A 15,290-nucleotide genomic window follows, 5' to 3' on the forward strand; every position below is an offset into this window, starting at 1 on the left:
GATATATATTTATTTTTTCAAATTATTTCTTTTATATAGATCATATAGATCATATAGATCTTTCTAGGCCAATACATGTACATACAAATATCAAATCTATCTCATTCTTTTTAACAGATGCATAGCATTATTTTGTTTGGCTAGATCATAATTTATAATAGAAAATCTTTGAGGGCTGGGGATTTAGCTCAGTGGCGCTGTGCCTGCCTGGCAAGCGGAAGGTCCTGAGTTTGATCCCTGGTACCACAAAAAAAAAAAAAAGAAAGAAAGAAAAAAATCTTTGAGGAATCTTTCTTGATTTCTTAATTCTAAACAAGCAATGTGTGATGGGCTGATTAATGGTACCCACAGATATCCATACCTTAAAATCTAGAACCTGTAAATGTATCTTATATGGCAAAAAAAAAAAAAAATTTGCAGGTGTGATTATTACCTTAATTACTTCAACTGGATATTGAAATAGGATTATTCTGGATTATCTGAGTGAGTCTTAAGTACGGTTTATGTTCTTAAAAGAGGAGACAGCCCACACCTGTAGTCCCAACACTCTGGGGGCTGTGGCAGGAGGTTAGCAAGTTCAAGCCCAGCCTGGGGGCCAATTTAACAACTTAGAGAAAGACTGTCTCAAAAAATAAACGAGTCGTTTGTAGGTAAATGGATGCACCTCGATACCATAATGTTAAGTGAAATAAATTAAAAATACAAGCTTAAATATCACATGGTTTTTCCATATGAGAAAGCCAAAATACAAAGAGCAAAATAAAAGATAATATAAAAAAGAATTAAAAGTAAAATCCAATAAAATGGGGATGTAGTCCTGGTTCAATCCCTAGTACTAGTAGGAGGTAGGGGTGGGGGATAGGGAAGAGGAAGAAGAGAGATTTTACTAGAGAACATGCCATTCACAATATACAACACGCGGTACATTATTTTTATAAAGTTTGTAAACAATAAACTAAACAATATATTCTTACATAAACATAGAATGTTTGTGTGACCAGTACATCAATATTCCCTAAAGAAAAGCAGCAAAGTGAGCGGAGAAGGACGACTGGGATGGCATTTGCAGGAGCGCCCAAGATTCCACGGTGTGTTGGATTCAAAGGTGTTACTCTCCATTAATTTATATTTACATTTGTTAGCTATATTCTTTTGTATGTGTTGATACACAATAAAACAGCATGTAAGTTATGCTTTAAAATTGTTCCCACATAACTGTAAAAGAAATAGATACAGATGGTAGAAAATATATTTTGAGAAAGGTGTCAAGCATAAAGCACAGAAACCCACATTGGAACGAGGAACCCACTGTTTCACCAGGCCTACTTTTCCAGGTGTTACTTAGAAAAGCCCACTATGATGACAGAGCAGTGGGGGAACTCTTGTTAGTTAATTATGAAACAGTGAGACTCAAGCACCATCAAATTAGGAGATTCACACAGTGATCAAAATATATACCGTTACATTTACCACTTTGGTTCATCACGTCCCAGGGAAATCCTTTTGTCCCTACTCCAAGATGACGCCAGCGCCCGCACTGTCAGTACGACGCATGTCTGGAAGTTACGCAACCCGCTTACGTAGCGCGCCCTAGCCGTGGGGAGAGTTTCCGCCATTTTTGAAAATTGGGAACGTCTGGTGATAAGAGTAGCTACCGCCGTCGCGATGGCAACCTTTGCCGTAGAACCCCAGGCGCCCACGTTGGGTGAGTTAAAGACTGCTTTTCCTTGCTATAGCTGCCATTCGCGCGGCAGGCCTGGAGCCGGGCAAGACTGGAAGCCAGAAGTCAGCTGTCTCTTGTATGCTGATTTCCTTTGCGGAGGGGGAACCTCTGGGTCTCCCCAAATTCCTAATCTGTCCCTGCTAGAGGCTTCGCGAAGCGGCAGGCACTGGGAGGGTGAGGAAATGCCCGTCTGCGTGTTGTGTGTCCCCCAGCACTGGCTCCGCGGCTCAGGCCGGGACCTGGGGCTCCCCACCACGCCCCAGTCGGGGCGCTGGGTACCCGGCTCCCCGGAAGCGTCCCTGGGAGAGACTGAGCCGTGTCCACGTGGGTGGGCAGGGTCCTAGGGTACGGTTCCAGTCCCCTGCTAGTTGGTCACCGAGGCTTCTCGTTGTTTTGACTTCTTCCCTATCGCGGGGATTGCGAAAGAATCTTTTAATGGAGGTGAATCGTGTGACGATAGAATTAACCAAGTGGTGGTAACCATTGAGTATTGACCCAACTACTGGCTAGGAGTTTGTAATTTTTCCTCTCATCTTTTTTTTGGGAACGTGGCTCTATTGAGGTCTTTTCCTATTAATCACGATATGATTATTATTGGGGGAGTCTTGTATGCTGACATACAGATATTCCTTATTTAACGACCTACCTGTTTAATGACAGTTCGGACTTTTGACCGAGGTGCGCTGTTTGGATTTACGATACCCTCCTCGGATGTCTTTTTTTTTTGGTACAATTCTGTACATCTTGTTGATAGAGCCTCAATGCCTTGTACGTTACACCTTATTTATGCAGTAGTATAATTTTTGCTGATTACACTGTACAGTACTGCAGTCTTATGTTCTGTTATACATTACAGTACTGCACGTAAGAGTTATGCAAATAAAAGCAAAGTCATCAAGTTGGAAAACCTTCAGACCATGTCTTTGTTCTGAATATTGTAATGTACAAATTATATACAATCCCTCATTTAGCGACCTATTCTTTTAATGACCTAGTCGCAGAAAGGGAACTTGATCTTTATAGTGGCTGTAGCCTATTGTATTTTAGAAACAGTCATTAAACATACTGTGCAAAGCAATACAGCATTCATGAAAAGACAAATGTGGGGGCCGGGGATTTAGCTCAGTGGTTCAGCGCCTGCCTCGCAACCGCAAGGTCCCAAGTTTGATCCCCGGTACCAAAAAAGAAAAAAAAAAAAGAAATCTTTGGGCCGGGGATTTAGCTCAGTGGTTCTGGCGCCTGCCTTGCAAGCGCAAGGTCCCATGTTCGATCCCTAGTACCAAAAAAAAAAGACAAATGAGTTCAAAATATGAATTATTTCTATAATGTCTGATACTGGGGAAAAGGAAGTTACTTGTCGTTATGTGATTGCTTCTTTGGCCCAACACCGGAAAAGTATATGGTTTGCTGTTTTGATGCAGAAGGGAGAGATTTGGAGCACGGTCTTATGGGACCTGTTGATCACATATAGTACAGAAAAATTTATCAGTGCACTCTTTCTGTTGAGCTAATTTCTAAGGACTATTTGCTCCCAACAGTTCCTCAGATGATAATAAAACTGATTCTGTTGGAGTTAAATAAATTCTTGGATATAAACAAACTCATTAGAAGTGATGTTACCTTTGAAACTTTTTGATGTGTAGAAATGTCTCATATATAGGTGCACATATTTTCTCAAAGGTTATATATACACTTTGAAACCACAGGAAACAATTGAACAATTATCACTGTTTTTTTTTAAATTTATTTATTTATTTATTTTTTTAATCACTGTTATTCTTGCCTCTGTGATTGTTTATGTGTTTAATTTTTGTTTTACACTCCTGGCTAGTAAGCCCTTTGCCACATACTTTATATGTCTTTCTATCCTCCAACGTATTTACTGCAGAGGTGGACAGAGCAATGGCTCCATTGATGGCAGTCTCACTGTCAAAATTTGACATTTCCAATGATTTTTACAGAGTCAAGCAGGTTCATGGTTCTGTAATATCTTAGTAGATTTTAGTTTCATTGGTCCCTTCCAATGACCTGCAGAAGCTCCTTTATTATTTAGCCAAAATTGCTAGTTCAAAACATGCCTTCCAGGGCTGGGAATTTAGCTCAGTGGTGCCATCGCCTGCCTTGCAAGCGCAAGGTCCTGAGTTCGATTCTCATGCCAAAAAAACCAAAAAAACATGCCTTCCAGCAATATCAACTGTGTGATCAATGTAGCCTTGAATTCACAGAAGCTGCTAAGATGCCAGGAAAGGGCCTGTGAGGAAATATAGGAATAGAGGCTTTATTGATTTGCTGAAGATCATATCCGGATTGCATCTGTTTTGCAATCATGATTATTGATGAACACTTTCCATGTCATTGCTATGTTATAAGATCCTGGATTTTCTGAGTTATTTTCACCTCTGCCTTTTCTGACATGTAAGGAATCAGTATTGCCTGAACTCAGCTGATGTGATGATTTGTTGGTGGCTCCTGTATTTTATTTTCAGAGTTATTGCAGAGCATGTGTTCTTAAGGAAAACAAATCATATTCATTGAACTATTTTGATAATATGATGTCTAATACAGACCTTGTTTAGCAGCCTACCTGTTTAGCACCTCTTCGGACTTATTACCATAAGGGGTGCTGTTCAGACTTAGGACCCACTGCTCAGACTTATGATCCATCTTTTTTTTTTTTTTTGCGGCACCGGAGATCAAACTCTGGACCTTGTGCTTGTGAGGCAGGCACAGCGCCACTATGCTAAATCCCCGGCCCATGAGTTCGTCTTTTTTTGTAGTTACATACATTTTGTTTATAGTATAACTTGTTTATACATACTGTAATTTTTTGCTGATTGTATTGTACAGTATATTACCGTAGTTTTATGTTCTATACATTACAGTACAGCATGTAAGAGTTATGCAAATGAAAGCAAGTCATCAAGTTGGAGTTTTCTTTGACCATTTCTTTATTTTGAATATTGTGATATACATACTACATACAATTCCTCATTTCGATGAATTCATATAATGACTTTGTTATGGTTTTGTTCTAGATGTCCCCCCAAAGCCTCATGTGGTCATAGGGCTGATAGAGAGTGTGTGAAGCTGGAATTGATTCATGATGCAATGCTGGGCTCAAGGGCACTAGGATTAAGGGTGTGAGTGCTACTCTCCCTGCCTTAAGTAGTCTGAATAAGATAAAACGGGCTGGGAGACACTGTTAAGGCTCTCTTGCCACCTTTGCTGCCTTGTGTGCGCCATGTTGTTTCTGTTCGGTGTTGCTTGCTTCCCATCCCAGCCGCAGAGCCAGCTGTTTATGGACTGAAGCCTCTACGAATGGTAAGCCAAATAAACCCCTTTCCCTTCTAACTTTTGGTGCTGGGTAATTTGTCTCAGCAACTAGAGAAACGTAACTAACACAGAAATTTGGTACCAGAGAAGTGGGGTCATATTACCTGGCCATGTGGCTCAAGAGCCTTTGAAACTGGCTAGTGGGAAGGGGAAGAGTTAGGAAAGATTCTGAGGTGTTGGCTACAGAGGCAGCGCTGTAATGCCTAAGGCTGTTTTGTATGGCAGATTCTAGTCAGAGCTAAGAAGACCAGAAGGCTGGTAAAGACCAGGCTTGAGAAATATCTGCTGGGAAGAAGGACTGCATTGGCTGTTGGACTCCAGATAATGTGTGTTATGGCTTGGCAGAAAGGTTGTCTGCATTTTGTTCGTGTCCAGAGATTTTGCTTGAGACTGAGATTAGGCGCGGTGGACTAATTAATCTTGCAGAGGAAATTTCAAGGCAGTTGAATATTGAAGTGGTGCCATGGCTACTGTTGGGGGCTTTTAGCCAGATCTGTGTTGAGAATGGAACAAAAATCCAGCAGAATGATTTAAAATGTTTTGAGTTTGGCCAAAAAGGAAGGGCCAGTAAAGCTGTGGACTGCAAAGATAGAGCAGAGGAGATCTTGATTGCTGAAAAGGAACCAAAGAATAGAAAAGATGGCCTGAGGGCATCCCAAGAAGCAGCAGGTCTCCACCCTTTGCAGCCTTAAAGTTGCTAGAGTGAAGGACTTTGCTTTGAGAAGGAAGCCCCAGAACACCATGTTTCAGAATGGTGGCGGCCTAGGGAAGTTGTTCCTCGGGATTGGGTTCAGAGTGCTCAGCGATCCAGGCACTTTACAGCCAAGAAAGAAGGAAGCCTGGCTACTGCTCCAGCTGGCAGGAGACCTTGACATCATCCACATGGTGCTTTTAGGTGCATGCACAATGCAAGAGTTGTGGGGACAGGAAGGCCTCCACTCAGATTTCAGAAGGCCTGGGAGGCCAGGCAGGGTGCCCCTGAGAGGGCAGTGGTGAAGCTGAAGGTGCAGTGGAGACCCCAGAAGTTTGGAGAAGCCAGGAGTATGGATCCCTCAAAGAGAGAGAGAGAGCAGAGCCGGCCCCAGAGAGAAGCCATGGGCCACAGAGCCAGCCGATTATGGACTGAAAACTCTACGAACTGTAAGCCAAATAAACCCCTTCCCCTCTAACTTTTGGTGCCAGCAAGGAGAGAAAGGCAACTAACAGACTTCCTCATTGAATGAGGAGTGTCTGATATCAATGAAAAAAGCCTAACTAGTTAACATGTGGATGCCTTTTTTTGTTACTGAGTTTTGTGTCTTCTGAGAACTGTTGAAAATTTTAGAACAGAAAAACAAACCTACATCTACTATCATAGAAATCTGAATATTAGGTTATGACTTTGAGTTTGGTAAAGAGTGAGCGTGGTGTTTATTTTGTAGAATCAGTTTTTTAGACTTGAAGGGCATGCAGTGCTTTCATGTTTTCTATAAAATAGGTTTTTTTTTAGAACAGAGTAACTTTTGAACTGTTTTAGCATGTCATAATCCCTTAACGATGCAAGTGTTATGCTGTATTAAAACTTTTGCATAGATGTTGGTCTAGGTATTTTCGTGTATTTTACAGATTAAAAAGCTTTTCTGTTCAAGAGTTTTCTGTTCAGTAGACATTGTACATGCTTGCTGGGTTACATAAATCATCTTTGTTTATTGCCTGCCTATAAATCTGTCATTAACTGATATTAATTGTTCAAGTCCATGTATTGCAGATATTCTAGGTACCTGTTGATCAAATATTCTCCCAGCACCCACCGGCTTGTTAAATCAAGAGGTTACTTCAGTAAACTGCTAGCTCTGTAAGACACAGTACCGCCTGAACTTATTATTTAGAAGTTCCTAGTGTGAAATGAAGTGTACCTTATACAGGATGCACTTTCTTCTTTAATTAAGTGAAAGTTAGTCCTGAGAGGTGGTTAGTGGCAGGAGTCTGGAGGAAGCACTCTGCTGCTTTCTACTGTATCCGGTGTGTATCTAGATATACCAGAACTTTTCTTGACATTCTTATACTCTACTTGCTATAAAGTTTTTTCCTTCCCCTTGGGGAATGGGAGAGTGAAGGTAGTTTGTGGTGTTACCAGAGACTTTGTATTTTGTTACTATGGTTTTCTAAATTTATCTCTTCAGATATATGATTTTGTTTAGACTTTTGGTTTGTGTTTAGCATATATTCTTTGGAAGTATGTGGTAGGTAGTACCATGTAACATAATAACTACCACTCTACAAAATAAGTACAGTGTAATTATAGTTCTTCACCTTACTTCACTCTCCTTTTCCTGACTTTGCTTTGTTTACATCCTTGTCTTGTTAATATCTAGGTCAGCTCTAATGAGAAATAAGAGAGACTATTAGGGTTTTTTCTTAATTAAAAAATTAACAGGTGTGAGTCACAAAAAAACTTATCATTGTGAGTACTTAGAGCTAAGTAATACAATAGTTAATAAAAACCATTTAAATTGCTCACCAATTTTTTTCTTGTGACTATCTTCCTGTGTAGCCTAGGCTGGCGTAGAGCTTTTGGATCTTTCTGCCTTAGCCTCCTGAGTGCTGGGCTATAGGCTTGTGCCAAACCTTTGACCTTTCTGAGTCCCATGATTCATACTCAGGCTTGTTACCTTGTAGAAAAATTTTCATAAGCACAATTGCAAATTCTGGGCTGGGACTTTAGCTCAGTGGTACTGCTGCCTGCCTCCAATCGCAAGGTCCTGAGTTCAATCCCTGGTACCCTAGCCCCCCATTGCAAATTCTACATTTGCATTAATCACTAAGATTATCTTATCATAAGATAATGGTAGAAAAATAATACCTAGTATTTATTAAGCCCCTAATATTTTAGCTAGCAGGTCAAAAGCTGTATTTGCTATTCTTCAAATGAAAGCTGTGAGTAGATGCTATCCTTATGCTTGTTTTTCTTAGAGAATTTGAATCCACATCTCTGACCCCATGGCCTGTGTTTCCCGTACTGTGCTATCTCACTCTGAAATTAGAATCTTATATATGGAAGACCAGAGGAGAATTGAGGCCCAATTGCCCTCCTCTGAGCACAATGAGAAAGGCTGCACTCAGGGGTGATTGCGTTTTGCAGGTTCTAGGGAGAAGTTAAGACAGCTGAGGTTAAGTTGTTTACCAGAGAATGTACTAATGGCTGTTGGAAAGCAGAGGAATCTTGTGTTACTTTGATTGCTTGTTTGGGTGAATAAAGATCAGATCGATAAGCCAGGCCTGGAGCCATGGGGTCCTCATCTACTATAGACAGAGCCCCCTGTTAAACATGTTAAACTGACTCCTAGTCTCTATGTCATTCATCATTGTTCACCCCAGGTCAGGGAGAACAAAGTAGAGGGTCTAGTCCCCCACAAGAGGCATCTGGGTGGGGAAGGCTTGGAGTAGACTGGTTTCCCCTGGTTGGCACCTGCGGCAGGGAGGTGGTGGGGTTGGTCAGCTACTGTTGGTGCTTGAATAGGGACACGGGGTGGGCCACAGTTATAGCTTCCTCATCTTAATAATGAATCCGTTCTGTAAATTGTGAAGATTAATTTTGAGTGGACAATTGAGAGATGTTCTCTTTTAAATTGTTTTATATTTAGGAAACTTGTATTGATTATAGTATTCCCAATTTAGTAACTAATGATTTAAAAACAGGCAGGCGTAGTGGCACATTCCCTTAATTCCAGCTATATAGGGGGCTGAGTCAGAAGAATCTTTTTTTTTTTTGGTACTAGGGATGGAACTCAGGACCTTGTGCTTGCCTGCCAGCCAGCCAGGTGCTGTGCTCCTTAGCTACATTCCCGGCACTAGGCAGAAGAATTTTTTTTTTTTTTTTTGGTACTGATCAAACTCTGGTCCTTGCGCTTGCAAAGCAAGCGACAGAACCACTGAGGTAAATCCCCGGCCCTAGAAGAATCTTAAGTTTGAGGCCAACCTGATTAAATTAGGGAGTGCCTACATTAAAAAATAAAAAAAAAATATTTTGCAACTCTTTTCAGTATATTTGTAAGATGCTAGTTGTCACTATTATTTCATAAGTTGTGTGATGTGTATCTTTCTCATAAAAAGTATTCACTTTCTTTATGTGGGTAGGAAGAATTGGGACATTTAGCAAGCTGAGCCTGTTGTTTCTGGTTTGCTAAGACTTTGTGTGAAAAACTATTGCTCTCACCTTATTTCTAGTTGCTAATACTAGAAACTGACCCAGAAATGAAAAGGTTTTCTGTTTGTATTTAAGACTTTTTTGTATTTGAAACTTATTCAATTTAAAAATTGTTGATTTTTAAACTAGTGAAATGAAAGCAGCTGTCAAAGATTAATGTGAATAGATTTTACATTTTCCCAAAAATTTTTGTTGTCTTTCAAAATAAGCTCAATTATATTTCTATGACATTTAAGAATTTTGGTTGCATTCTCAAAATTATTTATGGTAGATTTTTGCATCTTTTTGTTAGATAATGCAAATGGAAAAGTCTTACTTGTTTTATTTGGTTAATTTAGGATCTGAACCCATGATGCTTGGTTCACCCACATCTCCAAAGTCAGGCGTGAATGCCCAGTTTTTACCTGGATTCCTGATGGGCGATTTGCCAGCTCCAGTGACTCCACAACCTCGCTCAGTTAGTGGCTCTTCAGTGGGAGTGATGGAAATGAGGTCACCTTTACTTGCAAGTAGGTAAACTGCATAGAATATATCTACACATGTACTAGGATTTTAAGAGTAATGGTGTAGTATTCACACTCAATGCATTTGTTAATCAATACAGTATAAAGCAATGGCTTTATTTAAAGACTCTTGGAATAGAGGTACAAGTAGAAGTTTTATAATTCAATAATCACTTATTAAAATATGTATGCTGTATGTCATATCATCTAAACTGCTGTTGATTATAAAAGTCACTATTTTAAACGTCATTAGTAAAGAAAAACTTATGTATTATACAATGCTAAGAGGCCACTCTTTTGTAAAATGTATTCCTATTTCAGAAATGTTATAAAAGTACAGGTTGGAGGAAGTGCTCTTAAACTTGATGAAATACTGTCATTTAACTGGATTCAGTTTAAATAATTCATGTTAAAAGTACAAGAATAACAAATAGTCAAGAGTCTAATTTGAAAATTTGTGGAGATGAATTCTACTTCTAGTCATATTGAGATATGACTTTCATATATGTAGTATGTTTTGTGAAAGGATTTTGAAAACCAGGGAAAATTGTTTTACATAGAATTTGTAGTCGTCAGCAAGAATTATTGTATTAAATGCAACCTTGTTTATTGTAGGACTTTTTTTTAGCAAATTACATCTTAGAAGATAACTTTGAAGTTTAATTATGAGTAATGAGAATTACTATAGAATTCAGTGAGCTAATATCCTTTCACAGATGCTTAAGTGGAAACAGTTCTTTAATTGTCCTTTAAAATGTTAGTTGATATGAGATAGTTTATTAGCCTTTTTAAGGATTGGTCAGGTAGAATTATAAATTACATTTGAAGTAATTCACTTAACATTATTTTCTGGACAGTTTTAAAATTTCAAATGTATTTTTTAATCTATCTACCAAATACTGAGTGCCAGGCAATATGCTAATCATTTCATATCTTATTTTTTCAAGATCAGCTTTAAAGGGTAGGTAGTATCCCAATTTTTCAAAAAATAGTATTGTCTCATTTCCAGAGGAAGAATCTGAAGCTTGAATATAGTAAGTAGTTGGCTGGGGGCCGGGGATTTAGCTCAGTGGTTCCACTGCCTGCCTTGCAAGTGCAAGGTTCTGAGTTAGATCCCCAGTACCAAAAAAAAAAAAAGGTACTCGGCTGAAGCTCACTTCTTGGTGACAGAGTTATCAACAGAGTTACATCCCAGATCATTCATCCCGTAGATTGTGCTCTAGATAGCTTTGCTTGTACAGAGGCCTGGCCTACTGCACTATTTAGCCTTGCTGGTAATTTGAGTTACAAAGATATCACTAGGTTACAAAAGTTGGTCCTTTTTCTATATCTTTATTATCTGCTTAGATATATTTCTACTGTGAGAAACATCGATGGGATCTGTTTAATTTTGCTGGTCCAATTCCATGTTGGGAGATTATAATCATTCAAGTATACACAGAGTGGAGTTTTTAAATACCTACTTCTTTTTTTTTCCTTTTTAAATTTTCTTTTTCTTTTCTTTGTGGGACTGGGAATTGAACACAGGGCCTTCACACTGGCCTAAATCTGTAGCTCTTGTTTAAAATTTTGAGACAGGGTCTCGGTAAGTTGCAAAGATGTCCAGCCTGGACTTGAACTTGTAATATTATTGTCTTATCCTTTTAAAGAATACTTATTTTTAGAGTGAGAAAATGGATTACATTTTTTTTTTCCTGGTACTGGGGTTTGAACCCAGTTCTTGCCCATTCTGGACAAATGCTCTACCACTGAGCTTAATCTCCAGCCCTGGTTTGATTTTTGAGTCACTGTTTTGCTGTATGGCCCTGGTGGGATACAAGCCATCCTCCCACCTTGGCCTTTAAGTAACTGGGTCTCCAGGCGTGGGCCCCTGTGTCTTGCTGTGGGATCACATGCTAGATGGAAATGTTAAGCAGTTTGTAGGGAAAGTAAATGCTACACGTATTTCCTACAAGCTGAAGTTTCTATTAACTGCCTATTCTCAATCTTTAATTCAAAGTGCAGTCTGGGGCAGCGATACTGGCCTCACCTGGGTGCTAGTCAGACCAGGCTAGTCCTGCTCTACTCTTTAGCGTCTGAGACAGAGCCCCCCAGGGAACTGCTATGCCTATTAAAGCTAGCGTTGGCCCATACAGGCATGAGCTTGTCAGTACAAAAACACAAAACCTAAAACTTTTACTAGAAAATTGACATTCCTTTGTTTTCTCATCTGACTGTATTTTTTTGTGTATTGTAGGTGGATCACCACCACAACCAGTCGTACCAGCTCATAAAGATAAAAGTGGAGCTCCACCCGTTAGAAGTATATATGATGACATTTCCAGCCCAGGCCTTGGATCTACACCTTTAACTTCAAGAAGACAGGTGACATATATAACCTTGTGGTTCATAATTAATCATTTTGTGTTTTTATGTGGCTACGTAGTAAAGGTCAATAATTTCTCTAAGATGTATTCTATGTAACTGTGGTACAGAATAAGCAAAAGTCCATTTGTCATAGAATCTACTTAAATTGCTTTTACTATGAAATGTATCAAAAATATAATGGAACTTTAGATTGTTTTCTGTGTAGGTAATTCTCTGGCTTTTAGAGGCATGTCTTAACCACCTTCTTGTGCCTCCAACCTACTTAATGTACACATAAAATATAATTATGGCTTAAGTCATTCGATTTATTTAGGAAGTTCAATATTTATGCATAATTGTGTGAAAGAGCAAATGAAAATTAAGGGTTTTATTCCGAGGTAGAGCACTTGGTAATGATTCAGATGTTTTATGAATGTTTATATTAATATAAGACTAGTATCTTTAGTGTGTATGTGTGTATGTGGTACTGAGGATTGAACTACGGCCTTTGCACTGAGCTACATTCCTAGGTGCCACCCCCTTCTCTCTTTTTAAAATTTATTTTTATTTCTCACTAAGCTGCCCAGGCTGGCCTTGAACTTGTGGTTCTCGTACCTCAGCCTCCCAGAGTGCTGGGGTTGTAGGCACATGTCACTATGCCTGGCAAGGCCAATATCTTTTTATAGCTATATTGAGTGTTTACTTTACTGAAACTACTGCCTCCTGCATATTTATGACTGATTATTTAGTGTCTTCTGGTGTTGGTGATCTGATGCTTGTGCTGCATTTTGGTTGGTATAGGTTTTATGATAGTGTTCTTTTCAGTCAGGGTTACAATCAAGGCAGAGATTCTCTATTTTGATGAGATTAACAATAACAAGGAAGTATTGTAATACTTCTAAAGTACTTGCTTACTGTGTAGGCCTAAGGTTAGGACTTCTGTCCTCTCATTTTTGTCCTCTCTGTGAATCCGATGTAGCTGTTAGGGGCTTCATTTTCTCACAGATGAAACTAGAATTCGGAGACACATTTTATGCCTTCCCCTAATCAAATTTAGTGAAACTGTTTGAGAGCTTAAGAAGATTAAAAAGCATCTTTCAGTGAACTTTTGCTATTTATAGGGTTGCTATGTCTGCCATAGTAGACCTTGTAATTCGTTCGTTATGTCAAACAGATTACTTTCTCTTTCCAATAATCTAGACTCACTTTCTTGTCCAGCATAGCCAGCTATGGCAGTTGACACTTGAAATGGGGCTAGTTCTAACTGAGGTATACCGTAAAGTATAAAATACACATTAGAGTTTGAAGATTTACAAAGAATGTAAAGTATCTTGTTAGTTTTTCATATTGATTACATATTGAAATAATATTTTGAGTGTTTTAGGTTAAAGCACACCAAATTAATTTTACCTGTTTGTACATTATAATGTGCCTACTAAGAATTCAAAATTATGTGTGTGGCATGGATTGTATTCCTAACGGACGGTGGTGTCTAGACTTACTAAATTGAGGCCATCCTGATGGTTCTAAAGTTTAAGTGAATTGAATGTTTAGTTTGGTATGGAAACCACTGGCTTCTAAATTTATGCTAATTTTCATTACTTTTCAGAATCATAAAAAGAAGGGTAGTGAACAGTTATTGTTATATTTAAAGCATTTAAAAAATGATAGGTCAAAATTGATAGAGAATTTTTTTTTTTTTTTTAACTTTAAGGTTGGTATGTAAGTTATTGCTAGATTAGAGCCAGAAATAGTTATGTCTCTGAAACTTTGCTTTACCTTTTGGTCATGAAAGAACTTGGCATCAAAAATTGAACAATAAAATTTGTATCTCTCATAAACATTCTCTTAACATTTAGTTCTGGTTACTGGATATATATAGATTTCAGTTTTCTTAATCAGAATTGATTTTAAAAAAAGCTAAACCTGTATATTTGTAGTGAATTCTCATTTTTTTTACAGTATAGTGTTTTTTTGGAAGAATGTTTAATCTTTAATTTCTTCCTATTTAAGGCGCTAGTGATGATTTTCCAGTTTTTTATCTCTTTATTGGTAGAAGTTGGAGGTATATTTGAATCTATAACATTCATTGTTTGTAAATGTTTAAAAATAAAGCTTTGCACCTTTCCATTTTTTTGTCTGATTTTAGTGATTTGAAGAATCACCATTATGTCCGTTATTTCAGATACCATCCATTAGGAACTAAAACTGAATAGCTGCCATGTAACTTTCTATAAAAAGTAGTGTTTTGTTAAACTCAGTATAACTTTTCTTAATTTAAACAAATACTATGCTAAAGGCACTAGTACCGCTCAATTAAAAAAAAAGTGGGAGTACCTTTGTCACTATGAGCTTATTAGAGGCAACTCTAGAGCCTGATAGAAATTAAGTTGTGTATTGAACAAAGTCTTTTAGTAATTCTGTATTTATGTTATGGGTAGAACTTTATATTTTCACCTTAACATTTTCTTGCAGACAAACATTTCAGTAATGCAGAGTCCTCTTGTTGGAGTTACAACTACTACTCCTGGATCAGGTAGATAATTCTATTTTTTTTTAACACCAAAGTCTGTTTTTTACTCTTTGATGAAAGATAATAGTATAAGACATTTGCTGATAATTGCCAATTTTTTTCTTTTATGTTTCAAACTTAAAAGTTTTCTCAAATGTCAAAAAGGAAATGCTTTGTGTATATTATTTTCTGAATTTATAGGTATGGTAGGATTCTAATTAAGATTTTTAAAAATTATATATTTAATGCATACTAATTGCATATTTAATGTCTCCTCAGTTACCAAAATTGTGTAAATTAAAAATCCATGGGCTAAGGATGCAGCTCAGTGGTAGTGTGTTTGCCTAGTGTATGAAAGACCCTGGGTTCTGATCTGTAGCATCACAGAAAACAATAAAAACCAAAACAACCACAACAGAAAGAAACGGTTGCAGTTGGGAACAAATATTCAGACTGGTTAATAAAGGTATTTTCTTTTTTTTTTTGGTACCGGGGATCAAACTTGGGACCTTGTGCTTGTGAGGCAGGTGGCGGAACCACTGATCTAAATCCCCGCCCCTAATAAAGGTGTTTTGAAACCGATTAATGCATAGCTGTAAATACAAATGTCACTGAATATAAACAACTACAGATTACATTTAGTTTTTTTTAATGACATTTTCATCACCATCAGCATCATCCTTAGCA

General features: G+C 38.1%; 1 protein-coding gene across 3 annotated transcripts in view; it reads left to right on the forward strand.

Moving 5' to 3' along the window:
* Nup35 (nucleoporin 35) overlaps positions 1-15,290 on the forward strand; it is a 40,075-nt gene continuing 24,785 nt past the window's right edge. Inside the window, exons 1-5 of one of the 3 annotated variants that reach the window (XM_087201327.1) lie at positions 1,622-1,705; positions 5,004-5,044; positions 9,581-9,751; positions 11,982-12,109; positions 14,567-14,627. In XM_087201327.1, the coding sequence (XP_087057453.1) occupies positions 9,592-9,751; positions 11,982-12,109; positions 14,567-14,627 (349 nt within the window). In that variant the 5' untranslated portion in view covers positions 1,622-1,705; positions 5,004-5,044; positions 9,581-9,591. Of the gene's footprint in view, positions 1,706-1,735; positions 1,898-5,003; positions 5,045-9,580; positions 9,752-11,981; positions 12,110-14,566; positions 14,628-15,290 lie in introns of those variants that run through there. The other 2 variants (XM_004868182.3, XM_021247116.2) reach the window with 2 other exon arrangements.

The sequence above is a fragment of the Heterocephalus glaber genome, unplaced genomic scaffold, assembly GCF_053883595.1.
Source record: "Heterocephalus glaber isolate CG9 unplaced genomic scaffold, H.glaber_assembly_v1.0 deba00000347, whole genome shotgun sequence".
Classification (NCBI taxonomy): Eukaryota; Metazoa; Chordata; class Mammalia; order Rodentia; family Bathyergidae; genus Heterocephalus; species Heterocephalus glaber.